The following is a 19,506-nucleotide window of genomic DNA, read 5'->3' as shown; positions in this document are numbered from 1 at the left end:
TCACTGCTTCTCAGTGCACACACGTTTGCTCCGCCGACCTCCGCTGCCACGTGAAACAATCGCGTTGGTTTTGTTGCTTTTTTTTTTTGGTTTTCCTCTCATACTTCAGAAGTTATATTATTCATATGAACGGGAATGAAGAGATGGATTACGGGGACGACCCCCGCCTGGAGTGGTTCGCTTCGCGCGTGAAGGGCTGCCTCTGGGGCGTAAGTGACGCTGCTATCCAAACTTTATTCAATGACGAGGTAGCATTACAACAAATCCTCACTGTGTTCGACACCGAACGTGAGTCATTCATTGCTGTCACAGCTACCGAGGCCTTACCAACGGAAAATCGGCAGGAGACGCTTACTATGGGGCGACCAGAGGGTACCGGTGGCAACCGAGTAAAGCTTGCAGTTACAACTGACGCAGTTGTAAACACGAACATCACCGACTCTGCCAATTTTCCGCAAGACCGCACTAGATGTGTATTTTTTGTTCGTATGGAGTATGTAAAATTGCCACGGGAGGTGGTAAAGGACTGGAAAACAGATCCACAGTGTCCTATCCATAAGGCATTTGAAGTCTCAGGCATGATCGTACCGTCGTTGGTTACATTCTTGAAACTACTGAAACACGTCTACAAACCCCTCGTGGAGGATGTGGAAGCTGAATCGGGAAAAACTAGGTTCATCGCCACAAAGAAGGCTGTAAACAAGTATCTGTATACAGAAGTGCTAAATTGGGTGCAACGAATTGAAATGCAAATGACGGGGTTCCGAAGCCAGGTTTGTGCTGAGCGCCGCCTCATGATTCCACAGATGTTGTTGTCAATGGATAACTCTGATGCAGGCATCAGTTCTGTTCTTGCAAACGAAGATATCATTCGACAGGTGGATATTACGGTCGGGCAGTGGCAAGCAGAAATCAGCTTGGCTATGTCCCTTGATCCACAGAAGGAGGGGCCATTGGGAGAGATTGAATATTGGCGTGAGAAGTACAGCACTATCAGTGCTCTTTATGAGCAGATCAACTCCCCAGAAGCGAAGTTAATTATGAAAGTAGCCAAGGAGGCTGAGTGTAACTCTTACCACCTTATATCTTCGACGATTCAACAGTTTTTCCGCTACTACGCGGAGGCTAAAGATAACGTGAAGTTCCTTGGTACCCTAGATCGCCACTTTCGAACGCTGCACGGTGTGACGCCTGTGACTGGCTCGTTACAACCCATTATTGACACGCTTTCATCTATGATGACTGGCGTGCGGATGGTGTGGATTATTTCTCGTTACTACTGCACGGAGGAGCGCATGGTTGGACTTCTAGAGAAGGTTGCGAAATTAATATCCCAGAAGGTCTCGCAGCACATTGACTTTCACAGAATACTGAGTCTACCATTCGCAGAGGCCAAGGCCGTAGTTACCGAGGGACAGCAATGCCTTCTGAAGTGGAAGGCGGCATACCTTGGCACTCAGGAGGAAATTAACTCCAGTGAGCGCGAGCAGCCGTGGAACTTCAACCAAAAACGTTTGTTTGAAACCACAGATTACATGTCCGATCGGTGCACAGACTTACTAGAGGTAATAGAGACTGTGGAATACTACACAATGGTTCTTGGCGCCCAGTTAAAAACAGTACTGACGGACACGAGTGGAATCGAGCGTATCCTGAAGGATGTGGAAAGAGTCAAGCGACCTTTCGAGTCTCTTACTTTTGACCCCTTCGAAAGGAAGGCAACACATAACTGGCAACTAGTGTTCTCTAACTTCGTCAATATGGTGGCCAATCTTGATCGTGAGGTATCTGACTTTATAAACAAGATATTCGACGACGATTTGCGCAGCGCCGAGTCCGCCTTTGAGCTGCTGCTCTCGTTTAAATGCATTGGTTCGCGGCCGCAGCGCGTGGGGGAGGCATTTGACACTGCTTCGCTCCTTCTGGAGAAGGCTGACCGTATTCTCGCCCAGTTTTTCAACGAAGTAAATCGTGTTCGGAATATATTTGTGCAACTGAAAGATAATCCACCGCTGACGAAGAATCAACCTCCCGTTGCAGGTGCCATTCACTGGAGTACTTCACTGTTCCAACGCCTCAAGAAACCTATTATCCGCTTCCAACAGGAGGGGATGCTTAACACCCACATGGGGAAGCAGGTGAGAGCAAAGTACGCTGAAGTGGCTCAGCAGATGAAAGATTATGCCACCTCTCGTTTCATGCAGTGGGGTGAGCGTGTACGACAGGGCACAACGGCTTCTCTCAAGATGAATATCATCGTGAAGGAGAGTGATAACACGTATGTGACAAATTTTGATATTGAGTTGTTCAACCTGATAAGGGAGGCGAAGTATTTGGATCGACTGGGTTTTGAGGTACCACAAGAGGCGCTCAATGTGACTCTGCAGGATGAATCGTACCATGCAAATGTGGATGCCTTGAAGGCAATGCTACTGAACTTCAACTATGAGTTGCAGAATGCACTTGAGGGCCCAGAGCGTGTTATTTTGGCGAGGAACATCCGTGAGCTTCGACAGGCGCTGGAGCCCGGGCTACACGACATCAACTGGACCAGTTTGGGTATTCCTGACTTCGTGTTGAATTGTGAACGTGCAATCACCAAATTTCGGAACCTAAGTCGCGAGGTGCGCAAGCGAGCCGATCATATCCAGACACAGGTTGTAAATAAAATCGGCTCAACAAGACTCATGCCCGAGTACGAACGGTTGCTGCAGGCAGGGGGCGAATTGCCGGAACTGCAGGTCCTTGTTGAGACAATAGAGCGGCGCCGTGCAGACCTAGTTGATGGATGTCTCCGTGCGTATAGCACAGCGAAGCCACTGTTGACAAAGGTGGAGAGTCAACTCGTCGGCACTCACACGGGGAAATGCCTCCTACTGGAGAGTTACTACCATCACTGGGAACACCGCATATGGAAGGCCGTGACGAAGATGGTGCTTAGTTCGCTTGTGGCCTTTGCCAAGATGCTCGGTTACCGTGTGAGTTCTTCATCAGCAAAGCGACCACCATTGTTTAAGGTAATGATATTCTTGACGACAGAACCGACCTACTCTCCACCCCAGCAGGAAATCACGAGTGCATTTCACAAGGTGCAGGCGGGAATAATTGCATCCACTCAACGGTTCCGGCGATGGATGCGGGGTACATGTATTGAGTTTACACAGGGAGAACTGGTACCGCGACCCCCTGAGGGAGAGCACGAAACACTCTTCACATACTACCAGGACATTAACAACTTGTCTCAGGTGTACCGGCTGCAGGCCATCATCAACCGAACAATTCAAACCCATCTCTCCGCACTCGCAACAAACATCAAACTGTTGCAAAGGTATCGATTTGTTTATCTTTCCGACAAGAAACTTTCTGTGGAACAGCAGGCAAAGAACCAGTTCCACTGGATTGACTACGATGCGAAGTTCCAGCTGTACTTCAACATGATTGCTGATTTCGATGCTGAGAAGCACATTCACGACTTTGGTTTTATGCGCTGCGACGAAAGTACCTTCTACTCCGATTTGGTAGAGCATGTGCATCAGTGGATTGCTATGGAAGGTGCGCAGTTGAATGAAACTGTTCGTGCTCGCATGCAAAAGCGGTACTCCAGCATTATCCGCGTCAACCAGGATTTGGAAAGGCAGTGCGAGAAGATTGAGGATTTGAAATTTGTTTTGGAGGTCATGCACGATGCGCGCGCCTTCTCTTTGGATGTAGAACAGGACATTATTGACATCAAGTACATATACGAGTCCATCATGCACTTCGGTGTTTCTGTGGATCCCCGTGAGTTGAAGCAAGCAATGGACCTTCACGACTTGTGGGAGTGTACGTTGGCGAGAGTGCACGAAACAGAGAAGGCGTTAGAGCCAAAGAAAATGCAGTTTAGAGAGCACACGCGCAACGAGGTGGAGAATTTTCTTGTAAAAGGTAAGGCTGTGCTTAAGGAGTTCCGTAAGAAGGGTCCAGGTCGTGCTGGTATCGACCTGCAAGAGGGTAACCGCCTCAGGAAGGAGTGGCGTGAGCATCTTGTGCAGCTCCAAGCTAGGAGAGAACAGCTGACGAAGGCAGAAAAGTTATTTGATTTACCTCTCACAGGTCATACTCATTTGCAACAGCTCAATGAAGAGTTGACTAAGGTTGAAACTGTGTATGACTTGTACGTTCAATGGGTTGCGGTTCTGAAGCGTTGGAATCGAAGCAGTTGGAAGGATCTTCTTCTAGAAGACTTGCAGAGCACGACGGAAGAAAAGGTGAAGCAAGCTCGTGTTTTGGGAAGAACGCATGGTGATGTGGAGCCGTTTGCGGATGTACAGCAGGTTATTGCAAATTTTTACTCTTCGCTACCCCTCTTGGCAAAGCTTAAAAGCCCCGCACTGAAGCAGCGACACTGGGTTGAGTTAATGCGCGTTACATCGAAGCAGTTTGCTGTCGAGCAGATTACGCTGGATGATTTCATTGCAATGGAGTTGTACCGATTTTCTGATGAAATTGATGGTATTGTGTTATCTGCCGCGAGAGAGCAAGCTGTTGAAAAGGATATTACATCTGTGAAGGAGTTTTGGTTCAAAGCTGAGTTCGTATCTGTTCCCTACGAGCCGCGCAAAGGGGAAGTGCGGTGCCATGTCCTCAGCGACACGAGCGAGATACAAGAGGCAGTTGATGATAACATTCTCAAGATGCAGTCCATCGCCAACGTGAAGTGGGCGCAGCCGTTCATGGATGAGGTGAAGTTATGGGAAAAGAAACTGGCCACGATTAACGATGTGATGGCCGTCTGGATTGTAGTGCAAATGAAGTGGCAGTATTTGGAGTCTATCTTTAGGGGTAGTGACGACATAGCCCAACAACTACCGAAGGAGTCAGCGAAGTTCAATGAACTAGATAAGAGGTTTGTTCGCATTATGAATGAAACGGCAGCAGCCCCTAACGTGGACGTGTGCTGCAACGTCGGTGGGCGCTTGGATGAGTTCCGTTACCTTGAGGAGAAACTTGAAGAGTGCCAGAAGGATCTGTCAAACTTCCTCGAGACGAAGCGACGCATGTTTCCAAGGTTTTACTTCATTTCGGATGACGAATTGTTATCCATTCTGGCTGCCAATAGGGCGAGAGCGGTGCAGGACCATATGCTGAAGATGTTTGACAACTCTGCGCGGATTATATTCAAGAATGAGGATGATGATACGGTGTGTGGCGTGGAGTCACAGGAAGGTGAACGACTAAACTTCGATCGACAGGTGCGAACCGAAGATACACCTGTGGAAGAGTGGCTGCAGGCTGTACTGGACGAGACACACGCCTCACTGCATGATCTTCTTAAAGGAGGTGTTTACTATTACCCACGGATGCCCCGTTTGGACTGGGTGAAGAAGAATCATGGCATGGTGACCCTCACGGGTGCGAAGATCTGGTGGACGTTTGAGGTTGAGGATTCCTTCAACGCAGTGAAGAAGGGGAAGAAAAATGCAGTCAAGGATCTCTCGGGTAAGCTAACACGTCAACTGATTGATTTGGTGGGGGAGATGGATAAAGACATAGATAAGCAGTACGCCAAGAAGATAAACACACTGATTATTGTGGATGTCCACGGTCGCGACATTGTGGATCGGTTTGTAAGGGATTCCATAACGGATGTGCGTGAATTCGACTGGGAGTCGCAGCTACGATTCTACTGGGAGCGGGATGGCGACACATGTGCTATTCGGCAGTGCACAGGTCACTTTAAGTATGGTTATGAATACATGGGACTCAACGGCCGCCTCGTGATCACACCGTTAACTGATCGGTGCTTCATGACACTTACGCAGGCGTTATCATTCTACCTTGGCGGAGCTCCTGGTGGCCCTGCAGGGACGGGAAAGACTGAATCTGTGAAGGATCTGGCGAAGGCGATGTCCATTCATTGTGTTGTTTTCAACTGTGGAGAGGGTCTTGACTACAAGGCGATGGGAACAATCTTTTCTGGCTTATCGCAGTCCGGTTCGTGGGGTTGCTTCGACGAGTTCAACCGTATTGAGTTACCGGTACTTTCCGTGGTGTCCGAGCAGTTGCGTAGTATCCAGAGTGCACTGAAGACGAGGGAAAAGGAATTTCTTTTCGGAGATACAATGATACGACTTGTGCCGACCGTTGGTGTTTTCATCACCATGAACCCGGGTTACGCTGGTCGCGTGGAGCTTCCAGACAACCTGAAGGCTCTTTTCCGTCCTGTGGTGATGGTGGTTCCCGATATGGAGCTTATTGCCGAGAATATGCTCTTCTCAGAGGGCTTTGCCACCGCTCGTGAACTTGCAAAGAAGATGGTGACGCTCTATCAACTCGCTCGCGGACAACTTTCGAAGCAGCACCACTACGATTGGGGTCTTAGGGCACTAAAGGCGGTGCTGGCGATGGCAGGGCAACTGAAACGAGGCGCACCCGATTTGTCGGAGGAAGCTGTGCTGATGCGGGCGCTACGTGACATGAACACTCCCAAGTTCGTTGCGGAAGATGAGCCCCTCTTCAAGGGTCTTATCGGCGATTTATTCCCCGGTCTTGATCCTACGCGTGCGCCTCAGGAAAATCTTTCTCGGGCTGCGACAAAGGTATTCAAGGACAAGGGGTTCTACATCGATGCCAAACAGGTTGATAAGGTTGTCCAGTTATATGAAACAATGCAAACTCGACACACTTCGATGGTCGTAGGACCCACCGGTGGCGGTAAGTCGACTGTTATTGACTGTTTGTGTAAGTCTCAGACACAACTCGGTCTCCCGACAAAACTTTTTGTCGTGAATCCTAAGGCGCAACCTACAACTGTTCTGTACGGTGTAATGGACCCAATGACTCGCAGCTGGGCTGATGGTATTTTCTCAAACATTTTCCGTGCCATCAACCGACCTGTGGAAGGAGGCGAGCGAGAGCGGCGGTATGTAGTTTTCGACGGTGATGTGGACGCTAAATGGGTTGAGGACATGAATTCTGTGATGGACGACAACAAATTACTTACACTTCCCAACGGTGAACGTATCCGTCTTTTGCCAACAAGTTCACTTCTCTTTGAAGTCGGCGACCTTCAGTACGCGTCCCCTGCCACCGTGTCACGTGTGGGTATGGTCTTCCTGGATCCCATAAACCTCGGTTGGAAACCGTTCATGCACTCTTGGAAGTTAAACCGCCCGAGGGATGAACTAGAAACCCTCAACGAACTGATTGACAAATACATTGAACCCCTCATCAACTTTGTGCTTGAAGGCATTGATGGAGAGGAGATTTCGGATCCTCCGAAGGCAGTTATACCTACCTCTGACCTAAACATGGTGCGGCAGTTGACTACCTTGATTGACACTGTATCATCTCAGAAGACGTCGCTCGAACCAAAGGCGCTGCAATGTGTCTTCATTTTTTGCTCTGTTTGGAGCTTCGGCGCCCTGATCACCACTGAGGAAGATCGACTGCGATTCGATAAGTTTTTGAAGAAGATTACCGGGTGGAACATGCAAGACGTTGGTGACAAGTTCCTTACTCGGTTTGTTGGAAGCGGCTCTCTTCCAGAGCGTAAAACAATGTACGACTACTTCTTTGATCTTGAGGACAACCGTTGGAAGCCGTGGCACGTACTTGTGTGCCCCTTCGAGCGGCCACCAGGGGCAAAGTTTGGCTCACTACTCGTCGGTACACCCGATACGGAGCGTAATATGTGGCTGCTGAACAAAATTGTACTGAACCGCACTCCTGTCATGCTTGTCGGTAAGAGTGGCACTGCTAAGACGGTAACCATACAAACATATCTTCGTCAGTTGAAGCAGAAGTCCCTGGAGATGGACACTGATGGAGATGTACACCTTGAGGAAATGATTCTCGAGATGAACTTCAGTTCTCGTACTACCAGCCTCGATGCTCAGAGGGCTATGGAGGATAATATTGAGAAACGCACCAACACCGTTCTCGGACCTCCAGCGAAGAAGCGGCTTGTTGTTTTTATCGACGACATAAATATGCCCAAGGTAGACTTATATGGTACGCAGCAGCCTATTGCCTTCCTTAAACTTCTCATTGAGCACCAGTCGTGGTACGACCGCAAAGATTTGCTTTTCAAGAATGTGCGTGACACGCAGTTCGTATCAGCCATGGCTCCTCCTGGAGGTGGTCGTAATGCTCTTGATCCCCGTTTCGTATCACTCTTCACGGTGTTTAACGTTTTGTTTCCTTCCGATGAATCGATCAACACTATATACGGTCAAATTCTCACCGACGCTTATAAGTCGATGTCAAAGGAGGTGGCAGATATGTCCATACCACTCACCACTATGACGCTCAACCTCTACCAACGGTTGTTCGTATCCCTTCCTGCAACCCCAGCGAAGTTCCACTACATCTTCAATTTGCGAGATTTCTCACGAGTATACGAGGGTCTCTGCCGTGCCACGCCAGAGAAGTTCCCTACCCGACAGAGCGTTGTGCGGTTGTGGCGAAATGAGATTTACCGTGTCTTTGTCGATCGTATGTCGGATGAGGACGACAAGGGGTTTGTGTCACGTGCCGTGGAGGAAGAAATTAGAAGACACTTCCCAGATGTTGCCGAGTCTGCAATTGCAGATCCCTTGATGTTCGGTGACTTTGGTGACTTTGTTGTGGATAGTGAAGACCCCCGGAAGCACATATATGAGGATTTTGGGGCCGAGTACTCGAAGGCGCGTCAGTTAGTGGAGGCGATGTTGGATGAGGTTAACACTCCAACAAAGAAAATGGATCTAGTGATGTTTGACATGGCATTGGATCACCTCCTCCGGATCACACGTGTGATATCACTCCCGCGCGGTAACTGCCTACTTGTTGGTGTTGGTGGTAGTGGTAAGCAGTCACTCACCCGATTGGCCGCCGCGATATGCCAGATGGAGGTGTTCGAGGTGGTTCTCTCTCGTAACTACAACGAGGACTGTTTTCGCGAGGACCTGAAGCGACTCTACACTCGAGTTGGCGTTCAGCAGAAACAAGTTGTTTTCCTCTTTATGGATAGCCACGTCAAGGAGGAAGGGTTTCTCGAGCTTATCAACAACATGCTTGCCTCCGGTATGGTTCCAGCTCTCTTCACAGAGGAAGAAAAGGAGCCTCTGTACAACAGTGTGCTGCGGGAACTTGAGGCGAACAAACTTGCACCGTCGAAGGACAACAAATGGACGGCCTTTGTCTCGCGTTGCCGTGATAATTTGCACGTGGTGCTCTCAATGAGTCCGTCGGGTGAGGTCCTGCGTACTCGATGTCGGAGCTTCCCAGCACTTATCAATAACACAACAATCGACTGGTTTCAGAAGTGGCCTCCACAGGCGCTTGAAGCCGTTGGTACGAGGATTCTTCAGTCTGAGGACCTTCCTGAGGAAGTGAAGGCTTCTATAGTTAATCATGTGGTTTACGTGCATGTAACGGCTGATGATTTGTCCGCACGGTATCAGATGGAATTGAAGCGGTATAACTACGTGACGCCAAAGAACTTCCTAGGGTTTCTTGCTAATTACTCAAAACTGTTGACCACACGCCGTGAAGACATTGACGATCTCGTGAAGAAGTTCGCTATTGGTCTTGAGAGACTCGACCACGCACAAGAGGATGTGAAGGTTCTTCAGGAGGAACTTGCAGAGAAGGAAGTGACGCTGCGCGAGAAGCAAGACATTAACGAACGCATGACGAGTGAGATTAAAGACCAAAAGACACGGAATGAGAAGCGCAAGGCGGAGGCATTAGTGATGGAGGAGGAGCTCAATGTACAGAACGAAGAAATCGAGAGAGAGAGTGCGCAGGCCCAAGAGGTGCTTGCCCTTGCGATGCCGGCTCTTGAGGAGGCGACAGAGGCAGTTAAGCATATCAACCCCAAGAGTATTACAGAGCTCAAATCCTTTGCCAAGCCACCGGCGAGTGTTGTGGCGGTTGTTCGTATGGTTTGCGTCGTGAAGGGAGTTCCCGCCACATGGGAGTCGGGTAGAACAATGATGGGGCAGAATGACTTCATCCGTTCTTTGGTTGATATTGATTCCCTTGCAGGTACACTGAATCAGGGGAAAATCAACGAAATCAATAGGATTCTCAAAGAGTTTCCCGTCAACTCCAATGACCTTAAAAAAGTAAGTTTGGCCGCTTCAGGGCTGATGATTTGGGTTGAGGCAATGAAAGCGTATTGGAACACCGCCAAGGAGGTGCTACCCAAGCAGGCTCGTGTGCGTGAGCTTCAGGATGCCAAGGCCAAGGCGGAGCGGCAGTTAGCTGCGTGCCAAGATGAAATTCAGGATCTAACAGCTGGTTTGCGAATGCTTGAGGAACGACTTGAGGCCGGTATGAGCGAAGCCCGGCGACTTCAGCAAGAAAAGGCACTGATGGAACGACGACTAAATGCAGCTAGGAAGTTGCTCGATGGTTTTGGTTCCGAACGTGTGCGGTGGGCGGAACAGAAGGAGACGCTTGGTGACGTAAGGAACAGGTTAGTAGGCGATTGCTTGGCAGGTGCCGCGTTCCTTTCATATCTTGGCGCCTTTACCTTCAGCTATCGGCAAGAGGCGCTAGAGAGTGTGTGGCTGAAGGATATTAGGGAGCGAAACATTCCACTTTCGGAGGGTTTCACAATCCAACATCTCCTTACCGACGAGGTGTCCATTTCTCAGTGGGCAAGTGACGGTCTCCCGTCTGACGATCTCTCCGTGCAAAATGGTATTCTTACCACGATGAGCACACAACCCCCTGGACGCGGGAAGAAGGCAGGACGAGTTCGGTTCCCACTCTGCATTGACCCACAGATGCAGGCGGTAAATTGGATCAAACGGCAGCACAAGTCAAACCCACGTTTCGAGTGTGCTTCGTTTAGTGATGCTGACTTCTTGAAACGTTTGGAGTTTGCTATTCAATACGGCAATCCGTTCCTCTTTGAAGGTGTGGATGAGTTTATTGATCCAATTATTGACTCGGTCTTGGATCCCCAGTTTAGACACGATTCAGGTCAGCTTGTCATTCGCTTGGGTGACAAGGATGTCGTGTGGGACTCGAACTTCAAGCTGTATTTATGCACCAAACTGCCCAATCCCGAGTACCCGGCAGAGGTGTTCGGTAAAACCATGGTTATCAACTACGGTGTTACGGAGGATGGTCTCGAGAGTCAGTTGTTGAACTTCGTTGTAGCAAGTGAACGTAGCGATCTACAGAGGCAAAGTGAGGATCTAGTGCAAACCATGGCTGAGAGCCGCGCGCAACTGAAGGAATTAGAGGATACGCTTATTCGAGAGCTAACGCTTGCTACTGGAAACATTCTTGACAACGACGAGCTTATCGCCACACTTGAGAACACTAAGAGCAGCGCCACGGAAGTGCAGCAGAAACTCGAGCAGGCGAAGGAGACAGCTCGTGTGACAGAACTTTCACGTCAGGAGTATCGTCCCGCGGCACGCCGAGGAGCTGTTCTCTACTTTGTCATCTCGGAGCTATCGGTCATTAACTCTATGTACGAGTATTCACTTTCTGCTTTCCTGCACGATGTGTTCGGGTATTCAATCACAAAGAGTGACGCATCATTTGAAATAAAGGATCGGTTGAGGAATATCATTCGCGCACTTACTTACAATCTCTACTGCTACGTTTGCATGGGTATTTTCGAGAAGGACAAACTGATGCTTTCCTTCCAAATGGCTATCCGACTTCTCACTCAAGAAAACCAGATGGTCCACAGTGAGTTGGAGTTCTTCCTCCGCGGATGTGTGCTCGCGTCGAAGGATTACCCACCACACACGGTTGAGTGGATGTCTGAGCGGCAATGGAACGATCTTTGCAAGTTGGCCCACACATGCGAGGTTTTTGAAAACGTATGCGACGATGTTGTCAATAACTCCGAGGAATGGCGTGTTTGGGCGACGGCGGATCGGCCCGAGGACCCGAGCAATCCGCTTCCATCCGGGTACAGCGAGCGCATCACCGAGTTCCAGCTTCTCTGTTTGCTCCGTTGCTTCCGCCATGACCGTATCTACACTGCTGTTTCCAACTTCGTTAGTAACTGTGAACTACTTGGTGAGGAGTACGTTATACCCCCGATTCTGAGCTACAAAGACGTGCTGGACAAGAGCTCTTCCACGTCCCCAATTGTCTGCATCGTTTCACCTGGTGCCAACCCCACGGATGAAATCATCAAGTTGGCCACGAAGGAGGTTGGAATTCAGAAACTACGACCCATTTCACTTGGTCAGGGACAAGGAGAAGAGGCTATGAAGCTCGTAGAGGTTGGTGTGGGACGAGGACATTGGGTATTGCTGCAGAACTGTCACTTACTCACTACGTGGATGAAGGAGCTGGAGAAGGTCATTGAGAGAATGAACCAGACACCTCCTCAAGAAGAGTTTCGCCTGTGGCTCACCACTGAGCCGAGTCGTGACTTCCCAATGGGTATTTTGCAGCGGTCTCTGAAGGTGGTGAACGAGCCACCCAATGGCTTGAAGATGAATATGAAGAACACTCTCTCCAAGGTGACGGAGGATCAACTGGAAGAATGTCCGCATAGTGCCTTCCGCCCACTTGTCTTCGCATTGGCTTTCTTTCACGCTGTTGTGCAGGAGCGACGAAAGTATGGAAAGATCGGCTGGAACGTTGTGTACGACTTTAACGAGACGGACTTCTCCGTCTCCATGCGGTTGCTGGATACGTACTTGGCTAAGGCCCACCAGAACGACGACCCTATTCCATGGGATACGTTGCGTTACCTAGTTGGTGAAGTCATGTATGGTGGGCGTGTGACCGACAGCATGGACAGACGCATTGTTAAGACGTACCTTGAGGAGTACTTTGGCGATTTCCTCTTTGACACATTCCAGTCGTTCCACTTCTTCAAGAACGACGTAGTCGACTACTGCCTCCCCGCCGACAGCAACGATGTGAACAAACGAGTGCTGCTTCAGCAGATGATGGCCCATGTTGAGGCCTTCCCGAAGGATAATACACCTGAGGTCTTTGGATTGCACCCGAATGCGGAGACGGGTTACCTGCGAAATGCTGTGGATGGTATGTGGGCTAGTCTTATTGAAATGATGCCGCGATCAGTGCGGGCAGCGACAGGGGGAGGGGAATCTCGTGAGGAGGTTTTGTTGAAGTTGACGGAGGAGATACTTACACAGATCCCAGAACCACTGGATCGCAAGAGCATAATGAGGAGTGAAAAGGAGAAGGCAGCGGAGAGTGGTCACGAAAACCTTCAGCCGACGCAGGTCGTGCTTTTACAGGAGATCGAACGGTGGAATCGGTTGGTCGTGGTGATTGTGTTGTCTCTTAAGGAGCTTCAGAAGGCACTGTCTGGTATTATTGGCATGAGTAGTGAGCTTGATGAGTTGGCGACGTCTTTACACAATGGCCATCTTCCGTCGTCGTGGCGACGGTATGCACCCGCCACAAGGAAGAAGCTGGTTCGCTGGTTAGCTCATTTCCAGAAGCGTTGTAAGCAGTATGTCGATTGGGCCACTCATGGTGAACCGAAATGTATGTGGCTTACCGGCCTCATGGTGCCTGAATCGTATATATCTGCGCTTGTGCAGGTGACATGCCGGCGCTACAAGTGGCCTCTGGACCGTTCTTCGGTGGTGATGTCAGTGACTCGCTATCTTTCCCCTAATGATGTGAAGGAGAGACCGAAGGACGGTGCGTACGTGTGTGGGCTTTTCATCGAAGGGGCTCGCTGGGACACTGAGAGGCACTGCCTCGCGCCACAGGTGAAGAAGGTTTTGACTGCTGAAATGCCTGTCATGCAGATTATTCCGATGGAGGTGTCAAAGATTAAGGCTGTATCGGTGCTGAAAACACCAGTGTACGTCACCTCCGAGCGGCGTAACGCGGCTGGTGTTGGACTAGTGTTGGAGGCTGACTTGAAAACTGACACACACGCATCTTTGTGGACATTAGAGTCGGTCGCACTCATTCTCGATTCAGATGAGTAGTGTATTTTTTTTTATTTTTTCTTCTCCCTCCTTTTTTTCCTTTCTGGTTTTGATTTCCCTTCTTACTCATAGAGGTGTAATTTTTCGTTTGTTTTGTTGGGCGCTAGTCTTTCAGGCTTGCTGATGGCATTTGTGTGGGCACGTGTGCTAAATTTCTAAGTGTCCTTCTGTTTTGGGGAGGGTCGAAGTAAAACCTTCGAAGTAAAGGCAAGAGATAGAAAAAAATGCAATGAGATGGTGATGGGGACAAGAACTGTGGGAGTGCCGAGAGAGATGTGATAAAAGCAACATTGCGTATAACAAATAGAGAAGGGGTAGAAAGAGTGGTACGTTCGGGGAAGGATCTTCTCCACCGTTCCACTGAGCCTGCATGTATATAATCATTCGCTATCCTCGCCATAATTTTAGACCATGTATTTTCCTTCACTTTGATGCTGTCTTTGTTTACTTTATCCCCCCTCACCACTTCTTTTACATATATTTATCTGTCCATCTCTTTTCTACCCTTCCAACGATACTTGTTTCTGGGCATCGCCTCCAGCTTCTATATGTATGGATACGAAAAGGGACGAGGGAAATACCATTAATCTGTAGAAAAGACATGTAACCTACACCGTTGTCGTGGCTGCTCTCCCTTTTCATAATTTTTCCCCATACCACTGCTACTGCCATCAGCATATGTATGCACAGATGTCCCTATACATTACTCAGTTGTCTTCCGTTTTGTACTTAAACTCTTGCCCTTCCTCCTTCTTTCCGCCCCTTTCTTAGTTCGTATTTGTTGGAGGGAAACTATTCCGTTCTCCCTTACTCGCATCGTCGTTTTCCTTGTGGAAGGACATCCGCCACTGCAACTATCGTTCTTTTCCTTAGCGAAAGCTCCACAACAAGCGGTAGTGATGGGCCACACCGAACACCGTGCTGCTTTTAACCGACGAGAGGTAGTCGAGCTCCAACAGCGCTTAACGAGTTTTCTTCTCATCTTCACTGCCGTCGCTATCGCTTTTGTCGTGCTGGTTGCGTCGATGCAAACGAGGGTGGCAACGTGCCAGACACAAGCAAGTATGGCAATTCACAGCATGTACGGCCGGTTCGGCTCAAATAACAGTACCGTGCTGGATACAATTGTTGCTTCTCTCAGTATTAGTGGTGTACGAGTCGTACCCGTGGAAGTCGCCGCAAGTCATCAGGCCATAAAGCTTGATGTTTTCGACACGTCCCAAGCGACGCTGCAGAGTGCAGGCTTTCGTCTCGCGCGACAGTCGGGCCTTGCCTCAGTTGTACTGTGGAAATTGTTGTACATTGATCATTCTTTGTGTGACCCCGAGCGCACAATATCGATGGAGGCCCTCCCGAACGTGGACTATGAGAAAGCTTCGTACCGCGTGAAGGCGATTACTGTCGACAACACGCGGTTATTTTTGTACGAAACCAATGTTGCCACGAAGGATAAGGATCGTATTACCACATTTTCGCAGCTCCAGTCTGTGTTTCCTGGTTTCAATTCAAAGGTCGGAACGCCGCACATGATCCTGATCAAATCTCTAAGTATAGAGCCCGAATTTGTGGCGGAGCTTTACCGGGGCTCCACATCCCTTAGTGTTGAACTCCGTGTGGAGAAAATACAGCAAGTGGACAACCATACTTCCATCTGGCGCATCCTTGTTGTGGCGCGAAGTCCACAAGCGGAGCAGAATTTCCACAGGGTTCATAAAGTCGTTGCAAATGCATTAGCTGGCGTAGGAGCGTTGTGCAACAAGGAGGGCTGTGGTACGAGCATTGTCGACGAGTTCCTCTTGTGACGTTAGTGCGGAGGATTTGCATGTTTGTGTTTGTGTTGAGGAGAACTCAAACTTTTATTTCAAGAAAAAAAGTTCGTAACTGTCTCGATTTTCTGTGACTGTTTGGCTGCCGGTGCCTGTGTTTGTGTTTTTGTGCCTGTGTGTTGTAGTTTTGTCTGCCTACCAATACCATTCTTACTAATTTTTTTGTTGGTGATGTCCATGTTCTCCATATGGGGAGCTAGAGAGATGTGTCGCTGCTACTGTTGTGCGCGTATTGGCAAAATGCTCCAAGCAAGCGCTTACACGTGCACTAGAGGCTACGCATAAGGTGCCTGATGTCACTCCCCTTTGTTGATGTTATAGTTCGAATTGAGGCAGTTTGTTTCCTTTCCTACTTCCATATTTCCTTGTGGTTTCTCCTTCAATGATGGGTTTATTCCCTTTCTTTGCTGTGCTTATGCACGCTTACTCACGTTTTCCGTGCTTTGTACTAGTGTGTGTATAACTTTCCGCCAAGAAAGAATGAGAAATAATATAGAGGCGGCAGGTGTACATTTGGCAGACTGCACACTGCTTTGGTGTCGCCATGAGACGAAAACGGAGGAGGAGCGTTTGGCGGCTGATGTGCAGCGGCGGATTTCTCTTCTTGGTGAGGAGTATCCGCCAACAGCAAGGGACATCGCCAAACAAGAGGCCTCTCCGCATGTTCGTGTTGATGGAGAGATAGTTGCCACCAATCTCGCACTTCGTTACTTAACCCGAGCAGAGGAGGAACGCAAAGCTCGTTTTGAGGAGGAGCGGAGACAACGAGAGGAGAGGGAGGCTTTAGGGAAAAAGCAGGACGAGATAAGACACATCATAATTGACAATTGGGCTTTTGGCATGGAGGAACTAGAGAAGTTGCAATGGATAGAGCACGGAGTTGTCAAGGGTAAGGAACGGCGTAGGTTGTACGTCGATTGGTACGATTCCGGAGTGCAGCAGCATTTGGTGGATGAAGCGCGGTTGTGGTCAGACTTGGAGCAAGTTGTAGGACGAGAACGCGAGGCAGGGAGGAAGGCATATGAATTGTCTAAAGGAAAACCGAAACGAGGCTCTCCTTAACGACGGCTTTTTGTTTTTGTATATTTTTCCCTCCCCGTTCCACTTGCTTTCACCCCGTTGCCCTTGCAAAAGAAATGTCTGTGCATCTGTTACCAAAATGTGGCAACGGTGGAAGATCAACTTTAGCATCCCAGTCAACCTAACTGGTGGTGACGGAAGCTAAATACATGGTGTCCACGCGCTACAAAGAGGAGATGATCGTTTTTTTGTTGTTGTTGGGTAGGGGAGGGGGAGCCGCCTGACAATCAAATGTACTCGCATATGGTTTTCACTTATTTTGTTTACTCCCGGCTTCACATGGAGGGCAAAGGGTGCTGAAGCAACCGGTCGAGTCGGTGAGGGGATTGAGTAAGTTCGTGCATTTATTTCTTCCGTTTCGTTTTTTTTTATCCCTCTTCTTCCGTGCTCATTAACATAACCAGAACAGGTAGTATGAGATGTCTTTTCGCTTCAGCAACACCGAGATGCAGTAACCGAGCTCTAAAGAAGTTTTTAGAGGTACCACTCCGTCCTATGGACTTGCGCGACATGAAAGGGAATGACCGCCAGCATATACGCGCCGCTGTTGAGCAACTGACCGCTCGTACGGCACGCAGTTACCGAGCTTTCGCGAGCCAAATCCTGAAACGAAATTTGGATCGTGAAACCGCCGCTCAGTTGGTTCCACTGGAGAGTATTTGCAAGAGTGAGTTTGAGCGATGTGTCGCCTTGACAGAGATGGTTGATCCGTATCTCCAGCAACCGGAGAGTGACAAGGTTTGCGACGTTGGTTCCACTTTGTCTAGCGAAATTAGTGATGGGGAAGGCGTCGACAAGGCGTTGGAGTTCTCAGAGGACGCACAAGATTCCGTGCAAACTCGCTTCATTGACTTGCTGGAGGGTCTGCGGCCGCGGGAAAATTTGCTGGACGTTGCTGTTAACGAGAAGTGTATCAATTCGCCGGACGTCAATTACTGGATCTATTGTTTTTGCCGCCGCCGCGTTTCATGGCGTGTGATCCATGAACATTTGCTCCATCTCGTTGGGCCGGGGCGGTTTGGCCCCATTATTCGTGTCGACCCGTGTGTTGCTTCACTTTTGCAGCATGCGGGAATGGTTGTTATTGATCTTTACACACGTGTGGTGCAGGCCGCTCACGGTGGTTCGCTGGCAATAACGGTTGAGGAGCGGCCTAACCTCTTCACCACCCTTCCCGCAGGCCAATTAGCGACTTCAAGCATAACTGTTTCCCCTACGGCTCGACCCGGCTGCGGACCGCAAGCTCAGCCGTCAGATGTGGTTCGTTCTGTTGAGGGACACCTTGCGTATGTCTTTAGAGAGATTATAAAGAACGCCTGTGTGGCGCTTATGTCGAAGGCAACAGACATGGAGTTGAAGGTGTACTTTGCAACAAACGACACGCACGTTATCGTTGATGTGGTGGACACTGCCGATGGTGTCAGCCTCGAGGTCGCCGGCAAGTTTTGGCAGTTTGGCTGGTCCACAAATACTTCTTTGTGCCAACTCATCAGCGGGTTCGGTCTTGGTTTACCCGTCTCTAAAGTGTATATGGATCTCTGGAATGGGCGCATTGACATTTACACCACCCCGGGAAGCGGCACAACCGTTCGTGTAACTTTTCCAAAAGCTCCAGTAGAGGTGCTTTTGCCTGAGATGAGTGCGCCGTGGTGATGGAAAGAGAGGAGGAGGAAGGAGGAGCTTCAATTATGTTGTGGGCAAAACGCGTCAAGGCGTGCCCATTCCGTGGCAGTAAAGAATCCTGTTGTTGTGGTTAGTAACGCGCTTTCCTCCTTCTTTTTATCGCCTTTCTCTTCTCCCACTTGCGTTTTTCGTTGTTCTCTACTCCCTCCTTCTCCACAGCTCAGTCTACGGTGTTTTTTTCTTTTCCCCCTTTCTCCGTTGTCAACACTGCGTTATTCTTGTTGGCGTTTCGTTACTTTTTATTTTTCAAGTGCAACTCGGCACGCGGGGATGAGATTTCGTGTCGGCAACCGAACGGTTATTCTGCGGAATGTTTCATGTTTCCGGAAAGTTTTGTTTTATGTGTTGTTGTTTACTATCTTAACCGCTTTCTCAGTACACCATTCCCTCCTACTGATAAACGTCGTATCGACCTCGCGGAGAACTGTTTGTGTGATATTCTGCCGTCCTTCAAGAGGTTGAGCGCTTGCTCATTTATCCGTTTATCCAATGGTTTGTTGCCACTTTTTCACTCGTACCTCGCACCTGCTTCTTTGTTTCGCAACTGGTTGTCTTTTTTCGTCAATATTTGATTACTTTCTACTCGTTCACTCACTCTTTTTTCTCCTTTACTTGACCGCTCTTCCTTTTTTTTTGTTGCACCTGGTCGCCAATTATTTCGTGAGCCAAGGTGACTCATTCATGGAAAAGGAGAACAAAAGCATCTGTTGGCGCCCCAAGAATGCCTTGATTGAATGTATAGTCTCAACGAAATGCTTTGAAGAGAAGCAAAGTGTGGAGGATTGTGTAGCTGCTAGTGAATGCTTCATGGAACGGCGGAATTGGACCTTATGCAAGGTGAATGCCGTAAACCCGCGGTACCGTTTACGCGGCAACCCATACGATGTTGCAACGGAGGATCAAAAGAAAATAGAGGCCCGAAATGAACGCATCAAGCGGAGGGAGTTGGAGGAGGAAGGCATTGTGTCGTAACCGAGACATGTAAAAGCTGT

General features: G+C 49.1%; 5 protein-coding genes across 5 annotated transcripts; all 5 read left to right on the top strand.

Annotated features, from left to right (window-relative positions):
- Positions 1-125: 125 nt before the first annotated feature.
- On the top strand, positions 126-13,925 carry TbgDal_IV670 (dynein heavy chain, putative; the record flags this gene model as incomplete). The annotated part of the gene is made up of 1 exon (XM_011774350.1): positions 126-13,925. One exon carries the CDS (start codon positions 126-128, stop codon positions 13,923-13,925), a length of 13,800 nt encoding a protein of 4,599 aa, XP_011772652.1.
- Positions 13,926-14,824: 899 nt separating this feature from the next.
- TbgDal_IV660 (hypothetical protein, conserved) lies at positions 14,825-15,727 on the top strand (the record flags this gene model as incomplete). Its single annotated transcript, XM_011774349.1, has 1 exon — positions 14,825-15,727. The coding sequence occupies one exon, from the start codon at positions 14,825-14,827 to the stop codon at positions 15,725-15,727; it is 903 nt and encodes a 300-aa protein (XP_011772651.1).
- A 504-nt stretch (positions 15,728-16,231) lies between these two features.
- On the top strand, positions 16,232-16,813 carry TbgDal_IV650 (hypothetical protein, conserved; the record flags this gene model as incomplete). The annotated part of the gene is made up of 1 exon (XM_011774348.1): positions 16,232-16,813. The coding sequence occupies one exon, from the start codon at positions 16,232-16,234 to the stop codon at positions 16,811-16,813; it is 582 nt and encodes a 193-aa protein (XP_011772650.1).
- A 432-nt stretch (positions 16,814-17,245) lies between these two features.
- On the top strand, positions 17,246-18,484 carry TbgDal_IV640 (hypothetical protein, conserved; the record flags this gene model as incomplete). Its single annotated transcript, XM_011774347.1, has 1 exon — positions 17,246-18,484. The coding sequence occupies one exon, from the start codon at positions 17,246-17,248 to the stop codon at positions 18,482-18,484; it is 1,239 nt and encodes a 412-aa protein (XP_011772649.1).
- Positions 18,485-19,003: 519 nt separating this feature from the next.
- On the top strand, positions 19,004-19,486 carry TbgDal_IV630 (hypothetical protein, conserved; the record flags this gene model as incomplete). The annotated part of the gene is made up of 1 exon (XM_011774346.1): positions 19,004-19,486. One exon carries the CDS (start codon positions 19,004-19,006, stop codon positions 19,484-19,486), a length of 483 nt encoding a protein of 160 aa, XP_011772648.1.
- Positions 19,487-19,506: the final 20 nt, after the last annotated feature.

Source organism: Trypanosoma brucei, chromosome 4, assembly GCF_000210295.1.
Source record: "Trypanosoma brucei gambiense DAL972 chromosome 4, complete sequence".
Taxonomy (NCBI): Eukaryota; Euglenozoa; class Kinetoplastea; order Trypanosomatida; family Trypanosomatidae; genus Trypanosoma; species Trypanosoma brucei.
This window is presented reverse-complemented; position numbering and strand designations above follow the sequence as displayed.